We start from the raw sequence: 21,263 nt of genomic DNA, 5'->3' as shown, positions 1-21,263 counted from the left end.
ACCAAAAAAGACCTTGGATGAGGTTGTAAAGTGTGACCTCAGGGATAAAGGACTGAATAGGGAGGCTGCCAGAGACTGAGCAGCATGGAGAGCAAACAGGTGTAATAACTGAAATGAAACTTAACAGATTAATCACACCATCCTGGCCAATATTCAGTCTCAGGCCCTTGCACTCCACATGCACGCACGTTACCACTGAGCCAAACAGAGGATCCCCGCTTCGCCTCTGGACAATGCAGGCATTTACAGACCCCATTACATTCCCCCTTTCTCCTCTTGGTGCTTAATTTAGTGAGTTTTGAACACACAGTAGTGTAGCATCGAAGGCCATCATTGGGGACACTGTGGACCACACCAAACACCTCATCCCCGGGCTGTAAGAACAAGGACGCTGCCAGTTACCCAAGGAACAACATCAAATTTCCAACCAAACCTCACCTCACATCCCACACCACTGCTAACCAATGTAATTACTGTACTGCAATGAAACTTAGCGAATTAATCACACTGACCTGGCCAGGATTCGAACTCCACATGCACGCACGTTACCACTGAGCCAAGCAGAGGATCCCTAGGTTGCCTACCGGTAATGCAGGCATTAACAGACCCCATTACGCAGGAATAAAGGGACTGAATAGGAAGGCTGCCAGAGATCAAGCAACATGGAGAATCACCATTAGGTGACCAAGGCCGATGGATGCAGGAACGTTGGAGCCTTTATAAATGTTACAATATTAGGTGATACGAAAAAAATCTATCAACGTAAATATTCTTAACTTCCTTCCAAAATTCATTTGTGGCCAATTCGTTTCATTCCGTTTATAAAGGCTCGACCAACGTGCTTGCCTGTGTCAGCCCTGGTCACCTAATGATGACTCTCTATGCTGCTTAATCTCTGGCAGCTTCCCTATTCAGTCTCTATCTCTGAGGTCACGCTCAATGACTTCATCTAGGTCTTTTCCGGTCTATCTCTTGCTACCCTACCCCTAACATTAATGCCTCTCACTTTCTGCACCCAGTTATCATCCCCCATCCTCTCCATGTGCCCAAACCATCTCAATCTACCTCCTTATCACAGCACTAATACACTCCAGTCTCATCATACCTCGCAACTCTTCCTTTTTTTTTTTTTATTACCCAGGCGTCTGAGAATATTTGAGAATATATCCAGCATGATTGTTTACTTTATTCAGTAGGGTGGTCGTTATTAGTGACTGAGAAAGTAAATTACAGCAGAATACATGTAAATGATAACAGCATCAAACAATCCCATTGGACCCTTTGAGACCCTTTGAGGTGTTGGGTCCCGTGGCTAGGGGTGAGAAATGTACACACAAGGTAAAGTTAGATGACATGCCTACACCTCTTAATGGCACTATAGGATCAAAAACCCTTGCCAATCCATTGAAAGCAAACAGGGCAAAAGCTATCACTCCGGCAGGGGCATAATAACCACTAGACAACACTTTGTAATCTTTCTAAATACTTCAAAGTACATTATATCGTTTAATAATCCCTGGCCATATTTATCTTTGATGCTTGCCTATGTGCAGCATCATATTCATGCCCTCCATTTAAATAGGACTAAAATACTGTATCACGAGATTTAAAACAGCAGCATCAATAAAAGGATTTCCATACCTTAACCCAAAATGTAAACAAATATTTTCTATCTATCTATCTATTACCAGACGCCTTAATTCCATACGAGGTGGCCACAAACAAATCGCCTCCACATCGCCCTGTCCCCAGCCATTTCACTGCCCTGCTTCCAGCTCACGCCCCTCTCTCTCATATACCTCTCCACTCCATCCCTCCATCTCATCCTTGGCCTCCCCCTCCCTCCACCTCATTCACATATACTCGCCTCGTCAGTCTCTCACCCTTCATCCTCTCCACATGGCCAAACAAACCACCTCAGTGTGTTCCTCCTAACACATCCACACCACAACGCTCCCTTGTATCCTCATTTGTCAGCCTGTCTCACCATGTGACTCCACAGGCCCCTCTTAAATAACTCATTTCCACAGCTCTCACTTTTGACTTGTGTCCTTCCAACAACATCCAAGCTTCACTTCCATATGTTAGAGTTGGTATCACAATACTGTCATGTAGTAACTTTTTCACTTCCATGCTCACTTCCCTGTTTCTTATCACTGCTTTCAAGGAACCAGGAACCTTTCTTCCCTGCTGTACCCTTTCAAGCACTTCACCCTCTAAACTTCCATCCTTACTCATCACACTACCCAAGTACTTAAACGTACCAATTCCTATGTAATAAATGACGGGGAAAAATCATGACGGCGAATTGTCTGTTGTGATGGCGAATCGTACTGACGGCGAGTTGTCTTGTTTTTGTTGTGATGGCGAATCGTCCTGACGGCGAATTGTCCCGGAACCCCGCGGGCAACCTGCCCGTTTCCTTAAATACCTCCCCAAAATAGGTATATTTCGTTTTTTTCACTCACTTCTTGCAGTCACAATTCAACAGTTAACTACCTGTATTGCATATGTACCAAAATTACTTATCTTTTGCTCCCCGACTAACTTCATTATCACCCAGTCAAACTTTTTCCAGAACATTTTTCTTACGTTCCTTCCCCTTTACACACATTACTTCCAAATTCCTCATCCAGTCTCCTCTTACTAATCTTTTCTCGCTCTTCATCTCGACATACCTTATAACTCTCTTCCTTGTCTCAACTTCCTCCATGCCTCTGCTTCCCATCCGCTCACAATATGCTTTCTTCTTTTATGCCACAGCTTGTCTCACCTCTTCATTCCACCATGTTGTTCCTTGCACCCCCTTTTGTCTTCTCTTCACCCCCAACACCACCTCACATGCTGCACAGATTTCTGTTAAAATCTTGCACACACCTTCCATGTCTCCCATCTGCTACAATTCATATTTACCCAATTGCTGCTCCACTTTTCTCCTATATTCTGTGTTTTTCCCATCCTCTTGCAACTTTTCTACCCTCCTTGTATGGACTACTTCCTCCTGTCCCTCCCTCCTATTCCTTCATTGCACTTGAGTCTTGACTTTCACCACCACCAAGTGGTGGTCAGAAAGTCCACCCCCTCAATCTCTGTATGCTCTTGCATCCGTTACATACCTTCTCATTCTTTCATCCACACACACATAATCAATCATTGCCTTCTGCTCATTCAGTTCACCACTTTCCCTTCTCATCACTCACCACGTATACCTATAGATAATTTTGTGCATTAAGAGGGTATTAGCTGTTACCAACCCCCTCTCCGTACAGTTGTCCACCTGAGCACTGCCATTGCCATCCACTTCTGCAGGCATACCCTATTCACCAACTACTCCATCTACCTTCAAATTCCCTACTTTTCCATTCATAACCCAAGTCAAAAACACTTTCATTTCTCTCAACCTTTTCCATGCATGTTTCCAAATTTGCCCAGAACTCTTCTTTCACTATGCTTGCATGATCTTGCATTGGTGCACACAGACACAGACACAGACACACGAACAGCCGGAGAGAGAGAACGTCCCAGGCATCGCTCCTAACCTTGAGTAGTTTCAGGAATTTTGTCTGTCCTGTCTCCTAGGGTCTTTCTTTAAATTTAAAATAATGAAAGTTGGTAGACTACCAAAAATGTAAAGATTTGTTGGCAATAGTATACATGAATGTTTGTGGCTTATTCGGTAACAGCTGTTTGGGTACTTTACCGGTACGTTAAACATGGCCGAAAATGTAAACAATGAGGGAATGGAATTTCAAGGATTTGATGCTAATACTAATGTCATGGACCTGGTGAAAACATTAATTATGAGGATTAGTGAACTCGAAAAAAAAGTAGAGAATCTAGTGATAAAGGATGTGTCAGGAAATACGGAAACCACCATACAGAGTCTAATCCAGTCCAACGAAACAGCCAATGAAGAAATTAAGAATTTGAAGAGGGAAAATGTTGAACTGAGGAGGAAACTTGAAGAGAGTACTAATAAAACGGAGAAGGTGAGTAATGTACTAGAAGAACACAAGGCAAAGTGGGCACACGTAGAAGAAGAACAGAAAGAAGTGGTCAGCTTAAGAGAGATCATCCAGGAAGAAAGGGAAATGAACAAGAAAGAAATGGAAGAAAATGTAGTGAAAATACTGAAGAAAAAAGAGAAAATAGTGAGAGAAACTGTAGAAAGGAATAGATGTGTGGTAGTATTTGGAAACAGGGAAGAGGAAGAAAAGGTTAGGTTCGCAAGACTTGAGACACGAACATGGTGAGAGGAATATTAGGCAAGATTGACCCCGAAGGAGACAAGTGGGTAAAAGAAATTGAGGAAGTAAGGAGGATAGGGCCTTATAAGAAAGGGGAAACAAGACCAATGAGAGTCAAGTTTACATCAGAAAGTGTAATAAATGAGATACTTAAAGTGACCTGGAAATTAAGCAAAGAGGCGGGGATGGAAAATATTATAATAAGAAAAGATCTGAATGAAGAAGAAAGAGAAGTTTTAAAATCATTGAAGGAAGAAGTAAAGGAAAAAAATGATAAGAGGACAGAGGAAGAACGTAATACTTTTTTTTGGAGAGTATTGGATATGAAAGTAAGGAAATGGTATTTAAGGAAATAGAAGTGAAGGAAACTAGGGGGGATGGTTGTGAAAGATCAGAAGTTGAGGAAGTGGTACGGACAGAGAGTAGGAGAGAAGAGGGTATTAATAATGTCAAAAATAATTTGAAGGTGATATATACTAATGTTGATGGTTTCATATCGACAAGGATCGAAATTAATGATTTCTTGAGAGAACATGAACCTGATGTCATGTGCTTTGTAGAGACCAAATTAAGAGAAGATATTGATGTTCATTTGGGAGATGGTAAATACAAACTGTGGAGAAAAGACAGAAAAGAAAAAAAGGGAGGAGGAGTGATGATAGCAGTGAAGAACAACATAAATGTAGATACTGTGGAAATGGGAGAAGGCAGGGCTGAAGTGATATATATGAAATTAGAAACTGGAGAGAATGTTAAGAGAGATATGGCGGTAGTGTATGTTCCCCCAAAGACGAGAGCATGGAAGGATGACGAATACCATGAGATGTTGTCGGATATGGCTAGCTACTTGCAAAAAATAATTGAGAAAAGCAATAATATAATTTTGGTGGGTGACTTTAATTGTAAAGAGGTGAACTGGGAGGAATGGTACTCGGGAGGCGGCGAGGATTCGTGGGGTACTATGTTATTAAATATAATAATGAATAATGTGATGACGCAGTGGGTCAAAGAAGAGACACGGTTTCGAGGTGAGGACACACCAGCAAGGTTAGATTTACTGTTCACCAAAGAACCCGATGTAATAGAATCATTGGAATATCTCTGTCCTTTGGGAAAAAGTGATCACGTGGTCATTGAGTTCCAGATGTTAATAGGAAACGTCGAGCCAAGAGACGAGCTTCATAGACAGGGAAGATACAACTTTGGCAAAGCAAAGTTTACAGGATTGAGAAACTTTTTTGAAAATGCGGATTGGAGAAAATTCAGAGAAACGAGAGATACAGAGGAAGTGGGATATCTTTCTAGACCTCTATAATTTGGGAGTGGAAAAATTTGTGCCAAGAGTAAGAGGGAAAGAAAACAGGAAAAAGGAGTGGTTTAACAGAAGGTGTATGTTAGCCAAAAAAGAGAGAGAGAAGGCGTGGAACAATTGGAGAAAGAGAGGTAACGACAGAACAAAGGAAGAATATAAAAGAACAAGAAACGAATACACAAGAATACGTAGGGAAGAAGAAAGGAATTTTGAAAAAGGTATACGGTAATTGACAAATGCAAGGATGAACCCAAACTGTTTTATAGATTTGTTAATGGCAAACTGAAACAAAAAGAAGGAATCACCAAGCTGAAAGTAGATGGAGAGGTCTTTAAGGATGCGGCAATGCAAGCAGAAATAATGAACAAACGTTTCCAGTCAGTTTTCACTAAAGAAAAGGAGCTTGTGGAAGGGGAGGGAGTGATTAGAAATGTTCCGGTGATGAAAGATATAAAAGTGGAGGTGCAGGAAGTGTATAAATTACTGGAAACTCAAGATGTAAGGAAAGCCCCAGGACCTGATGGATTTTCTAATTGGGTACTGAAGGAATGCAGAGAACAACTGGCGGATAAAATTCACAGCTTAATTGTATGCTCACTGGAAGAGGGGAAAGTGCCAAAAGAATGGAAGAGGGCAAATGTGGTACCAATTTACAAGGGAGGAAACAGGGAAGAACCCCTGAATTATAGACCAGTGTCTCTAACCAGCATGGTCGCAAAATTGTGTGAGAGAATCCTGAAAGACAGATGGATAAAATATCTGGAAGAGATGAATATTTTGGCTGAATGTCAGTTTGGATTCAGAAGTGGAAGGTCATGTGTTTCAAACTTGTTGAGCTTTTACTCAAGAGCGATTGATGTGATACAGGAGAGAGATGGTTGGGTGGATTGTGTGTACTTAGAGAAGGCCTTTGACAAGGTACCTCATAAGAGACTAATGTTGAAACTAGAATATATAGGAGGACTAAAGGGGAAACTTCTGGAATGGATGAGAGACTTTTTGAGAGACAGACAAATGAGGACAGTAATAAAGGAAAAGATGTCTGGATGGAGGGAAGTAACAAGTGGAGTCCCTCAAGGCTCAGTGTTGGCGCCAGTAATGTTCCTGATTTACGTAAATGATATGGTAGATGGAGTGAACAGTTATGCGAGTCTGTTTGCTGATGATGTAAAGATCTTGAGGAAGATAGAGGTTGAGGAGGATTGTAAAATACTGCAGGAGGATTTGGATAGGATACACAATTGGAGCCGGACGTGGGAAATGAAATTTAATGTAAAGAAATGTAAAATATTGGAAATGGGTAAAAGTACCAGGAGACCATCACTGAATTATTTTTTGGGTAATGAATTAATCACAAAAAGGAGAGAAGAGAAAGATTTGGGAGTGCTGGTCCAAGATAGTTTGTCACCAGAAAAGCACATTAACAAGATAGTTGGAGAGACTTATAAGCTCTTGACTAACATAAGAGTAGCATTTCATTATATGGATGAGGAAATGATGAAAAAATTGATAGTGGCCATGATCCGCCCCAGGTTAGAATATGCAGCGGTAGTGTGGTCCCCACACAAAAAGAAAGATATAAACAAGATTGAGAGAATACAAAGAACACCAACCAAGATGGTCCCCAGTCTGACAGACCTGTCATACAGAGAGAGGCTGGAAAAACTGGATTTGCCTTCGTTAGAGGAAAGGAGAAAGAGGGGAGACATGATTGCGGTGTTCAGGACCATGGTGGGAGTAAATAAAATTGACAAAGAAGATCTGTTTGTATGGGATAAGAGAGCAACAAGAGGGCATGGAATGAAATTGAAAAAGTCAAGCTGCTTGAAGGATATCAAGAAATATAGCTTTCCTTACAGAAGTATAGACTTATGGAATAGCCTGGACAAAGAGATCGTCCAGTCTAAAAACTTAAACGAGTTTAAAGTTAAATTTGACTTATTGAGAAACAGCGACGGAAACTCACGAGCATAGTACATTCCGTGTATATCACAATTAGGTATATTCTTAAATATTTGGAACGACTTAGACAAAGAGGTGGTGCATGAGAAAAACATTCATGTGTGTAAAGGTAGACTTGATAAATGTGGATATGGAGACAGGACAACACGAGCACTGCTCAATTCCTGTATACTACAAATAGGTAAATACAAATAGGTAAATACACGGCATCGTCGGAGGTGGATGTCTGTACCAGCGCTCCATACCAGCTCAACACGACCAGAGGCATTACCTAAATAAGTATCTTTGAATGAGTCAAGCTCTGTACCAGGTTAGACAAAATGATTTTTCATTATTAGAAGGAAAAGAAATAATAAGTTTAAATAAGACTTGTTCAAACAACAAAGAACCACGATGCGTTGAGTCAGCTGGGTTTGTTTATACTACAGCAAGTTGGGGAAAGCGTGCATACTTTGTAAATACACACTCTGTTCATTTAGTTTTACAAAATGGATACATACTTCAGTAAAATTTGGAAAAGAAAAGGGATAAAAGTAAAAAGCAAAATGATGATTTCTACCAAGAACTGGTTGAAGTGGAGACTCACAGTAGACTGGTTGAACGTGTACACAAACTAGAAATGGCTTTCAGAAATGAAATTGATGAAATAAAGAAGCAAATGCACTTGCAAAAGGAAGAGATAGAAAAACTGGGAAGGGAGGCCAATAAGAAAGACACAACCATCAGTGAACTAACAGTGGAATTGAATACCCTTAGGAAGAAAGTGAGTGAAATGGAAAGTACAGTAGTTAATCACGAGAGTGTTATGGAAGAGTTAAAAAATGACACAGAGACAATTAGACAAGCAAGCAGTCTTATGGACCAGAGCAGTGATATTGAGGAGAAGATAACACAGGTGAATGAAGCTGTGCAAAGCTACAAAAATGATGTAGAAATCACGTATGCTGAAATGGTGAAAGTAAAGAAAGACTTAGAAACAAGGGTGGAGGAAAAAAACATTAAAAGGGAAGTGAAAAGAATAATCCAAAACAATCCAAAGTTAGTCAGAGATTCAGTAGAAATAAATATATCAATAGTAATCACTGGTATAGAAGAGGAAGAAAATAAAAACAAAATCACTAGAGACAAAAAGGAGATGGCAAATGTAATGAGCTTATTGAAAGAAGTATCAGAGGAAATCTGTAGTAAAGACATAGAGGAACACAAAAGGTTAGGGAAATACGAGAAAAGCAAGACAAGACCTCTAAAGGTGACTTTCCAGAGTGTAAACACTGTGGAAGAGATACTAAAAAAGGCAAAGAATCTTATGGAAAAAGAGGAGTTCAAAAATGTATGGATAAAAAGATGTCTAACACAAGAGGAACTGGAATTACTGAAAGAGAAAAGGGAGGAAGCAAAAACAAAAAATGAGGGAAGATCAGAAGAGGACAAGAAGAAATTTTTTTACAAAGTAATAGGATTGCAGGTACGAAAGTGGTACACAAACAGGATGGAAGAAAAAGGAGGAAGTTAGTAGAACCATGTCATGACAAGTATATAAACAAGATGATAAAGTTGAAGTACTCAAATGTGGATGGAATGGTATCTAAATTACTAGAGATGAATGATTATGTCAGAGAAAATGAACCACAAATAATATGCCTAACTGAGACGAAATTAACACCAAGGATATCCAATGACATACTAAACTTAGAGGAATACAATATATGGAGAAGAGACAGAAATTTAAAAAAAGGAGGAGGAATTATAATATTAACCAAGAAAAATCTAAAAGTCAAGGAAATAAACCTAGATATACCATCACAAGTAGAACTGATTGCAGTAGAGATCGATACATCTGAAGGTAAAGTAATTGTAGCCAATTTGTATATGCCACCCAGATCAAACACATGGGAAAGAGACGAATATGAGGACCTGGCAGAGAGTACAATTCAGAGTATAAGATCCTTGCTACATAAAATGGAAGAGAAATCGGAAAGAATTATACTAACTGGGGATTTCAATACAAATATAAATTGGAATACTCTAGATATAAATAGCCAAGAAAGCTGTTGGGACCAAAAGCTCCTGGATCTCGTACAAGAGTTTTTCTTAACGCAACATGTGAGGGAAACCACTAGAAAAAGAGGACTTGATGTACCTTCAGTGCTAGATCTAATATTTACTAGGCAAGAAAATGACATTGACAGTTTAATATATCACCCTCCACTCGGCAAAAGCGATCATGCAGTACTAAATTATAACTTCAGGATAGCATATGACATAGTAAACAGCAATGACAGTTACAAAAAGAGACTAAACTATAAAAAGGGAAATTATCAAGACCTAAAGAAGTATTTCTTAGAAGTTGATTGGGAAAATGAGCTTAGAGGACAAGATTTAAATGCTGTATATAAAAATTTTTGTGAATTTTATGAAATAGGAGTCCAGAAGTACATCCCACAGCACAAAGAAGCAGATAAGAAAATACAGAAATGGTTCAATACAGAATGTAAAAAATCAAAAGAAAGAAGAGATTTGTTGTGGAATAGATACAGAAGACACAATAGTGAAAGGGCGTATAATAATTACAAATAGGCAAGAAACGACTATACAAGAATAAGGAGGGAAGCCCAAAAACAGTTTGAGGAGGATATAATAAATAAAAGTAGTGATCAACCAAAGCTGTTTTACAGCTATATCAGAAACAAAACCAAAGTCTATCTATCTATCTATTGCCAGACGCCATAATCCCATATGGGGTGGCCATTTGACTTTGAGTTATTTGTTTTACAGGGAGGGGCACTAACCCTCCACCAACCTACTTGACACGTAGGGAGCACGTATGGTTTGGTTGTATGGTTACCACCCAGCGTTGTAAATGGTTTCTTGGCTTACAGGAAACCATTTGGCTTGTCACTCAATGTAAAGCCACCTGTAACAGAAAGAAAAGCATTAAGTAGTGACAGGAAAGATGGGAGAAATTGGAAGAGAGTAGGGCAGGCACAGAAAAAGAATGATAAAGGCTAAGGAAGAAGTAGGCAGCATTACAAAACCAAAGTAAAAGATATAATACAATCCATCATGGACGAGGGAATCACTTATACACAAGAGAAAGATATTTGTGAAGCACTAAATAAGAATTTCCAAATTTTGAGAGGGAATATGTGGAACATGCATGTCCACACATACTACCAGATATACAAATAGCAGAAAAAGTAATACAAGAGGAGTTAAGTAGATTAGACAGAGGAAAAGCAAGTGGTCCTGATGAAATTTCATGTTGGGTGTTACGAGAATGTGCAAAGGAGTTAAGTAAACCATTATTTTTAATTTTCAAGAAATCCTTGAGTCAAGGGAGACTACCTGATATTTGGAAAAAAGCAAATATAGTCCCCTTATTCAAGAAAGGAAATAGACAAAATCCACTCAACTACCGACCAGTATCACTGACCAGTGTTGTAAGCAAGGTATTAGAAAAACTTATAAGAAAAGCTTGGGTAAATCATCTAGAAGAACACAGTATGATAATAGAAAGACAGTTTGGTTTCAGAAAAGGAAAATCATGTGTTACTAATCTGTTGAGCTACTATGACAGAGTAACAAACACAATACAGGAAAGGGAAGGATGGGTGGACAGTATCTATTTAGATTTCAAGAAAGCTTTTGACACAGTACCACACCAAAGACTTTTATGGAAGCTGTACCATCAAGGAGGAATTCGAGGCAAACTGTTTTGTTGGATGCAAGACTTTCTCATAAAAAGAGAAATGAGGACAGTACTAAGAGGAAACTACTCATCATGGAAAGAAGTGACTAGTGGAGTACCACAGGGTTCGGTGCTGGCACCAATCATGTTTTTAGTGTATATAAATGATATAAACAGTAACACTGGAAATGAGAGCTATCTGAATATGTTTGCAGATGATGCAAAAATACAAAGGAGAATTACTAACACAGACTCTTGTAGGGAGCTACAAGAAGAATTAAATAAACTTCATGAATGGAGTAGTACATGGCAAATGGAATTCAGTGTGGACAAGTGTCATGTAATCAAGTTTGGTAAAAGTGGAAAAAGACCTGATTGGGATTATAAGTTAGGAAATAAAACCCTATACACATCAGAAAGAGAGAAAGACCTAGGTGTGATTATGAATAACAGACTATCTCCGGCTGACCACATCAGCGAGAAGGTACGGAACATGTATACACTGCTTGCAAATATGAGAATAGCATTCACATACATAAATGAAGACATGCTAAGAAGGATAATAACATCATTCATTAGACCAACCCTGGAATATGCATCAGTAGTCTGGAGTCCTCATCTCAAAAAGCATATAGACAAGATTGAAAAAGTTCAAAGGGCCGCTACAAGATGGATACCAAGCTTAAGGGACCTAAGCTACGAAGAAAGACTAAATAAACTGAATCTACCAACACTACAGGAGAGAAGGAAAAGAGGTGACATGATAATGCTATATAAGTGCATATCAGGAAAGGAGAAAATAGACATAAATGATTACTTAACATATGGAGAAGCATCAGCAAGAGGACACTGCAAAAAACTGCATAAGAAGAGAGGTGATAAAGACGTAAGGAAATTCAGTTTCCCAAACAGAGCAATTGATCAATGGAATGCACTACCGAATGAAATAGTGTGTGCCAAAACAATTCACAAATTTAAGGATATGTACGATAAATATGGTCTAAGACACGGGACAATACGAGCTTGACTCATTCCTGTAAAGATACAATTAGGTAAGAACAGACAAACAAACACACCGCACGCTGGTGCAGTGGTAACGTTCTCGCTTGCCAACTGGTGGACGAGAGTTCGCGCCTCGCTCAGGTTGCGAAAAGTTTCACTGACAAAGTGGGTGGTTACTGTCCCCCTTGAGCAAGGGTACAGGTGTGTGCATGTGTGAAGGTCACAGCCTTGCCCTTAGATCGGACTATATGAGCTCTCAGCTCCCTTCCGGGAGGGTAAAAGCTGATGATCACGACCATCAAGTGATCCTGACCGACCCGGTGAATTACACACACACACTCCCATACTCTCACCCCGCCGTTTAGTCTCAGTTAATCCATGTATGTCCACTTATGCACCCTCGGACATCTGGACAATCTCTCGTTCTTTCATCTTGTCATTCACACCCCTTACATTCCATGTTGCAATCCGTACCATATCCTTTGTCCGGTCCTTGGTTGCCACCTGTTGGTCTATCATGATCTGAGGCTTATTGTTTGTATTTTTAGGTAGGTTACCACAGTTGTCTTCCAGGGAGGGGCACTAACTCTCTGCCAACTCACTTGTTAGATTAGGTTAGAAAAAACAAAGTTCTGCTTGCAGCTTTACATCATTGTTAAAAAAATTTAAAAAAGTTGAATTTTGAGAAGCCCTTGTCAATTATTGAAGCATCAGTGAATATGATATAATCTCCAGTTTGATGAATCATTTTAGAATTTAATTTAAAAAATGAAAAATGTTTCAGGTAACTGTGGTTCTAGTCTAGAAGAAATAAGAAAAACGAGTGACAGCCTGAACTCAGATTTACCCTCTGATCTGACTACACTTGGCCAATAACTGAAGTGGAAGGAGTTACAGCTGTTTGTCAGGTTAGATCGTATGTACTATATACAGTAGTTGTGTGAAGGGAAGTTTTGTTCCTTTCAGTGCTTGGCTGTGCATGCCTCAGCACGTGGACAGTGATGGGGGAGAGTGAACGTGTGCGTTGCCGAAAGTGTCGGAGAATCCTGTTGTCCAAAGATGAGTTCTGTCTCCTTGATGCCCATGGAGAGGAATACCACAACACAGGTTTGAATCAGTTTGTCATTGTGTGAGTAACTTGCTGAGTGCATGTCATGGCTCCAGCCATGTTTATGGCATAGTGCAATTCACAGCTCTGCCTGTGCCATACAAACCCACATTTAAGATTGGTGTTCAGGGGAGGCTGGGTGGGCAGCTTCACACTGCACAAGCTAACAGTAATGGGGGACTTTCTGAATGTTGTCTGCTACCTTGATGGTGGGCCTAACTCGGTCCTGGGACTTAAACAATAATGCAACTATTGCAACTGTTATATATGTGTGGGTAAACTTATGATAATTGGTAAGAACATTGGGTAATCCTTAACCCGTTAACTGCTCATGGCAGTTTTTTGGAGGTGTCTGTGGTGCACAGACATTGGGGTAAAAATGAAATTTCCCAAAGGCCAAATTTTTCCTAGGAATTGAGAGAACACATGCCAAAGTATATAGTAACAAAATACTAGCTCAATATTTACCTTGGTAAAGCCATGGATGAACATAAGTGTCTGATTCCCTATTGGAATGTATGGTTTTTGTTTTCTTTTTCGGGTTTGAAGGCTCAAACATGCTTGCACGGGTTGGCCTTGGTCACCATGGCACTATATTCAAAATTCACCTGTGCAGCCAGGGCTGTATTGAGCACTCACACTCGGACCAGCCCAGGCTGTATAGAGAGTTAATGGGTTAATGCTTGCTGAGCTGCAGACCTTATTTGAGGTACAGTACCTCAAAAAAGTATCCGAACAAATTTGTGGGAAACAAACTGAGAACCCAACGATGTGAACTGAAGCATGACTGAGTCCTTGTGGCAAGTGACGGTACCCCTGAAGACCCCAGTTGCCACTGATATATTTATGCTGTTATCATAGGCATTTCCAACAGTTGTGATGCACCAATTATTTTAATACATGTTTATTATTATTATAAAGGTGAATGAATGACAAACAGCCTACATGAACCACAACTTAAGTTTTCGCAGCTATCTACCCTCAAGTGAGGATACTTTTTTGAAGTACCCGGTACTGTACAGTGCAGCTTCATGTGAGGAACAATTTACAGTGGTTATGAAACACTGACTCGGGATAAACCTCTTTACAAAGAATCAGTACGGCAGGGGTTGAAGAAACATAGGACCACATAAAAAAAAAAAAAAAAAAAAAAAACTATGAATTGATTAGTGACTTTGCAAACGTGTACTGTACTGATGTACCTTTTTGAGTAGAAAGGGGTTCCATCAGTAAACAAGGAAAATATGATTACTGTACATGAGGGATGGGTTAGGATAAGCTTTGTTAGGGTAGCATAAAATAGGCTAGGATAAATAAGGTGAGAATCACGTGAAGAGCCAAGGTTAAAAAGAAAGAAAAAAAAAAACAGCAAAATAAGGCGGCTGTTTGTATCCTTAAGTATTACCAAACATAGACCACCTGTCACAAAACTGCTTCTTAGTAAAAAGATACAACACACATGAATGAACACTTATTACTGGCTAGTTTGCATTTTTTGTAAACTGGTCTTCCCTTTTGTGTGTGTGTGTGTGTGTGTGTGTGTGTCCTACTCTGGACATAGGCTTCACAGCCTGCACTCAAGGCCCAGTAGTCCTCCTACATACCTGGGGAGCGCGGTAGCTTCGTGGTAGGGTGTCGGGCTCGTTATCGTGAGGTTGTGAGTTTGCGCCCCGCCCAGTGGCTGCCGTGCTGGGAGGGGTAGTGCTCTCCTGTAACCCTAGCAGGGCTACATGATCTGATGAGGTCTAGCTCGGGGATTAATCCCCTCCTACATACCATACACCTCTACATGTCACCACTTCGGCGCTAACACCCACGGTCCATATTGAATACTGTACATGCTAGGGCTGTCTCATACAGGACTGGTGTGTTGGTATTAGCAGGGGTATTTTTACGACATGTCGGCGGGTCTTCAGGTAGATCAGTAAAGTCTGATTTTATGAAATTCAAATCCTTAAACTGTTCCCTGCCCCAGCCGGGATTTGAACCTGGGTACGGTAGGACTGCAGGCCATCACTCTACCGCTTGAGCCACCACCTCCCCCTTAGTGATTCCTTACACATAGTCTGTTAGTTATATTAGTAATAAGCTCAGGAGAGAGGCCTGCAAATCGTTTCGTTCCATTTAGTTTTGAAGGGTCCAACATGCTTGCATGCGTCGGCCATGGTCACCTAATGGCGGCTCTCCATGCTGCTTGATCTCAGGCAGCTTCCCTATTTAGTCTGTTATCCCTGAGGTCACACTCAATGACATTGTTTTGTATTTATGAGTACGAGTAGTGCTTTACTGTAGACCCTCGATATAATAAGATTTGGATTTATCAAATGCCTCTGAACCCACCGAACATTTGTTGGCTATGCCTAAGTAGGGTTGATAAATGGGGTGATACAATGTACAGTACATGTGCTTCCTACCCATTTTATGCCAACCTGGCCTGAAACTGCCCTTTCCTCAGTGTGGTTGCTGAGTTGTAATAACAGATTGTGGTAATACAGTATTGTATTAATCATGAAAAAGTGCTATAATAATAATAATAATAATAATAATAATCAGGTCTTGTTTCTCAAAAGCATCAGTTCTTCCTTTGGGAATTCGTTAGTGCTCAGCACACATTATTTGTAGTTAGTGTATATGGGTATAGTTTTCATTTACAGCACCAGAATATGATATTGTAGTCATTTATTTTAAATTATGTGTTTGAATTCCTACCTGGGGAGGTGAGCTTCAGGTTTATTGAACCAGGCTTCCCCCAGCTAGTTATCAGTGTAGTGAGGGTCTGCCATATTGAGGCTTGTCATTGCTTTAGTTGTCTGAAAAATTTAATATTTACCAAATACCACCACATAATATTTTTTTCCAGAATTCATGGGTGACTTTTCAGTGCAGGATGTGACACACCTCAGTTTTCATTAGATGTCACTGAAGGTGAACCTAGGGTCCTCCCTAGGGGGTGACTACTGTAAGTTCTCTACATTTTATAATGCTATCCTATGCCAGATTGCAGTGATGAAGGTTTGGAGGTCCAGTGTTTGGTTTTTATGATGGACATTGGATCATACAGTTTTTCGTTTTCGTTTTTAAAGGCTCCAACATGCTTGCATGTGTCGGCCTTGGTCACCTAATGGCGGCTTTCCACGCTGCACGATCCATTGCAGCCTCCCTGTTCAGTCCCTTAACCCTAAGGTCACACTTAATGACCTCGTCCCATGTCTTTCTCGGTCTACCCCTCATAACCCCACCCCCAATATTAACACTTCTCACCTTCCTCACCCAGTTATCATCCCCCATCCTCTCCACATGTCCAAACCACCTCAATCTACCTCTCCTCATCACAACACCAATACACTCCAGTCCCATCCTACCTCTCAACTCTTCCATGGTAAACCCAGCCCCTCCAGGCCTTGGACGCAGGGGCGCACTGCACATCCACCTAATCATTGTCATTTCTGTACGTCTGAGCCGGCGAATATCTTCCTCCTTCACTGCCCAGGTCTCACTGCCATATAGCATTACACTCCTAACACATGCTGCATACAAAGACCCCTTAGCACGTAGGGAGAGCCCTCTCAATGTCAGGAGAGGCAAGAGCTCCCTGAACTTCTTCCAACCACTTCTCACCCTAGCCACAGAGCTAGCTCCAGCCCCACCTCCAGCACACAACATGTCTCCCAAATAACAAAACTCTTCCACACACTCAAGAGATTCACCAGCAAGTTCAATCCTTTCACGTCTGACAATCTCCACCTGCTCACCCCGGCACGCCGTACGCATAAAATCAGCATTATCTCGCAGTCTACCTCTGATACAGTGTTTGAGAAAAAAGAAATACAAGTTAGGCTACAGCATCAGTGGCCTATTGAGCATGGTTAAACTATAGTACCCCCTGCACTCTGATGACATGAATAATTTTATTATTTCTGTCCCAATAATTTTGTTCGTTTCTGGGTAGACTTTGAATTGGATGATAATACAGTCTTCAGTAACCCCCTTCCTGTGAGGATGTTCTAAATAGAGTCAAGTCATGTGGCAGCAGCAAGAATAAAACTGCAGCTGTATTGTAGGATTGAAAGTACAGTATTAAGCTCCTGATATCCATTCCTCACTCAGAGGCACAAGTAGGGTCTTATTTGAACTTTATTTGTAACAGGCTGTGTTATTTACCATCCCTTCCATTAACTGAAGGAAGAAAGAATAATAATAGGACTTGAATTCCAAATAGTGCTGAAGACTTGGCACAAATTCTTCCTTTAAGACCCATTAATATCCTTTTGTATGTTAAATGATACAGTGTCGATGTGAAAGCAAAATACATAAAACTTTCTATCTCCACTGTTCAGAATTTTATTTTTTAAATCTTTGGTTGGTGATGTATTGTTGAGATGTCTGTTAATACAATGCATTATGCCATTACAACTTGGGCAAGTCATGTAATTTTGCCATAAATACAAGTAAAAGGCTAGTGGCAAGGTTATACAGTACCCACATTCTGTGAAGCCACACTGAACCCCCTGGGCTTGCTTTGGCTTCTTCTCATTTTTGGTCATTAGTCAGTAAAATAAATGAGGTAGACCACAGGCCCCACCCACTTACACAGTACCGAGTCCAGGCATGGGGGGACCCATGGCCCACCATCCATGGCCAGTGACTGTGACACTGAGTCACTAGACTCCAACGTGCGCATTAACCCTGGAACATGGTCGTGGGAATTTTTACTACTAACACGGTTCTGGGGTGTATTGTACCCCTGTTTGAAAAATAAAAAAAAAATAGTTGTAATCAAAATTTAATAAATCTGTAAACATTTCAAGAAAATATAACATCTGTACTTCCGGAATCCGTTATATTGTACTTAATAATGAGGTACATTAGGTTCTTTAGGGGCTACTAAAAAAAAAATGCCAAAAATCCTTATTTTTTTTTTTTTTTACATTTTTTTTTTTTTACTGTAAATGAACGATAACTTTGACTGAAAAAAAGATAATATATATATTTGCTCTAAAAACAGGTTTTACTGTTATTTGCCATTGTAACTTACGTTATTTATTCATTCTTTGGTTATTCTTCTTGGGTACAATTTACCTAACCCCCCCTCCTACACTGCACCACGCGCGAGGAAGCACCGCGACACTACCTTCCCCTACTAGGGCACATTGAGACATGAAGCTACTGAGAGACCCACAGAACTGCTTCCTATCACCACGCACCGGTAACGTGATGAAAGTGGTGACGGAATCTCACACCCCACGACCGTATTCCAGGGTTAAAGGGACAGTCCTGAATGTGAGAAAAGGCACCAGTATGTTAACCAATGCACAATACTCCTTTAGTAAGAAAGCCAAGCTTGCTGTCTGTCTTCAACTAATATTTGAGAAAAATATAAACCAAACTGAAGGGGTTGGATGCAATAACTGAAAACTCTGAGGCATCACATTAACTCAAGAACTGCTTTATTGAGCTGGCCTTCTTTTTTATCCGTGTCTTATTCAAATAATGTCAACAAGTGCACAGTCGCCACCTTTCCTTATATTTTACTGTTTATGTGATATGAGGTCTGTTCAGAAAGTATCCAACCTAAGGCACTAAAAAAATAAATAGCTAATCTGTTGAGCTAGGACACTAATCCACCTCAAAGTAGACCCCTTCTGACTTGACACATGTAGCCCAGCGTTCTTTGCACTATTTTTCAAAGTAGGTTTTAGGTATCTCCTGCAGGTGCCTCATCACATCCATCATAATCTCTTCTCTCATCTCAAATCGGGAACCCTTCGGCTGAGTTTTAAGCTTAGGGAAAAGCCAAAAGTCATCTGGAGCCATGTCTGGTGAGCAGGGAGCCTGCCAGACCTGCAGGATGTTGTGCTTGGCCAAAAATTCCTGAATCAACTGAGAGAAGAATGGGCAGGGGCGTGTCATGATGCAGCTTCCAACTTGCTGCTTTCCAAAGGTCTGGTCTCTTCCACAAAGCCGACATATAACATTGAGGTAGTAATGTTTGTTGACAGTCTGACCTTCCTGTGTGTATTCGTGATGCACAACACCATGAGTCAAAAAAAAAAAAAAAAAAGTCAACATGTGAGTGCATTTCACCTCGCTGTGGACCTGTTGTGCTTTTTTGGGCCGAGGCAACCCTGCATGCTTCCACCGGGATAACTGTGCTTTGGTTTCTGGGTCATACCCATACATCCAAGTCTCAACTCCAGTGATAACAGTCTTCAGAAATTCTGGAATGCAATTTGCACACCCCAACAAGTCTTGAACAATATTCATCCGAGAGAAGAGATCATGACAAATGGAATGAAACACCTGCAGGAGATACTAAAAATTAACTATGAAAATTGTTTCAGGTAGTGGAAAGAATGCTGGGCTAAGTGTGTCAAGTCAGAAGGGGCCTACTTTGAGTGGGATTAGTGTCGTAATTCAACAGGTTAGCTATTTACTGTACTCTTTTAGTGCCTAAAGTTGGATGCTTTCTGAACAGACCTCATATAGCTGTTATAACAGCTGTCATATTTTGAATGCTTAATCTTGCTTCTGTCAGTTGATGTACAAGTGGAATTAATAACTTGTACAGTAACAGGACTGGTGTGGAGAGAGAGAGAGTAAAAAAAAAAGGCTTGGCAACTTTTTATTACAATACACTATTACTGTATGTGCAGTACTGGAGTTTGTTCCCATTATCTTAGGAGAGATATTCCTCCCTTTGCTCAAGGACATCATTAGACAATCCAGTGGCTTGACACCTATTCCCTGTTTTATCATAACGAGCACCATACTCAAATGTTCATCTCTTGTTAAAACTCAGCTTTCAGGATGGAGAAATGCCAGTGGTGAACAGACTGTATAAGTATGCTGAGTCAAATCTCTGATATTTTGCAGTGGGTGATGACAGCTGGAAGTCAGATGTGTGCCCCTCAGTACAAGAACACAGCTGCCTTTATTTATCGGAAGAATCATTTCCTGATTTTATACTCAGTGCTGTAGATGAGGTGAGTACCAGTCAGTTGTGTTTTAAGTAATGGTGGTAGGTGGGGGCAGCAACCATCCTGTAGGTGTAATACTGCCATCAAATTGTTTTACATTGAGTGACAAGTCAAATGGTTTCTTTTCACCTACGTGTCGCCCTGTCCTCTAACATTTCACTGCCCCGCTCCCATCTCACACCACCATCTCATATATGTCTCCACTCCATCCCCCCCATCTCATCCTTGGCCTCCCCCTCCCTCTCCCCCTCACTCATATACACTCTCCTTGTCACAGTCTCACTTTCCATCCTCTCCACATGGCCAAACCACCTCAGTGTGTTTCTCCTAATGCTTCCTATCACATCCACATCCACACCACAACACTCCTTCACATCCTCATTTGTCAGTCTGTCTCTTCATGTGACTCCACAGGCTCCTTTCAAGTAACTCATTTCCACTGCTCTCACTCTTGACTTCTTTCCCTCCAACAAGGTCCAGGCTTCACTTCCATATGATAGAGTTGGTATCACAATACTGTACTGTCATGTAGTAACTTTTTTACTTCCATGCTCACTTCCCTGTTTCTTGTCACTGCTTTCAAGGAACCAGCAACTTTTCTTCCTTGTTGTACCCTTTCAAGCACTTCACCCTCTAAACTTCCATCCTTATTCATCACACTACCCAAGTACTTAAATGCACTCACATTTTCCATTTCCTCCTCAACCAACCTCACTGTACATTCACTGACCTCACTTCTTTCGAAGACCATAACTTCACTCTTCCCTACATTTACCTTTAGATACTGTTTCTTGCACACTCTTCCAAACTCATCCACCGAGCCTTGCAGCTCCCTTTCATATTCACATAACAACACAGTATCATCTCCAAACAACAGTACAGGGAGTTTCCAAACACTACCCTCTCTCACCAGGGCCACTCCAGCATCCACTGCCCTACCTTGTACCTCTTTTATTACCCCATCCAT

The 21,263-nt window shown here is 40.6% G+C and overlaps 1 protein-coding gene across 1 annotated transcript in view; it reads left to right on the top strand.

Annotated features, from left to right (window-relative positions):
- The window catches only part of LOC145418755 (E3 ubiquitin-protein ligase RNF180-like), a 39,047-nt gene that overhangs the window by 4,916 nt on the left and 12,868 nt on the right, over window positions 1-21,263 (top strand). The window contains exons 2-3 of the mRNA XM_080287091.1: window positions 13,178-13,318; window positions 20,193-20,302. Of these exons, the coding sequence (XP_080143217.1) occupies window positions 13,213-13,318; window positions 20,193-20,302 (216 nt within the window). The 5' untranslated portion in view covers window positions 13,178-13,212. The remainder of the gene's footprint in view (window positions 1-13,177; window positions 13,319-20,192; window positions 20,303-21,263) is intronic.

Source organism: Coenobita brevimanus, chromosome 116, assembly GCF_032717465.1.
Source record: "Coenobita brevimanus isolate Jiangsu-jjx chromosome 116, ASM3271746v2, whole genome shotgun sequence".
Lineage (NCBI taxonomy): Eukaryota > Metazoa > Arthropoda > Malacostraca > Decapoda > Coenobitidae > Coenobita > Coenobita brevimanus.
The sequence above is the reverse complement of the archived record's forward strand: the minus strand, read 5'-3'. Positions and strand labels throughout refer to the sequence as shown.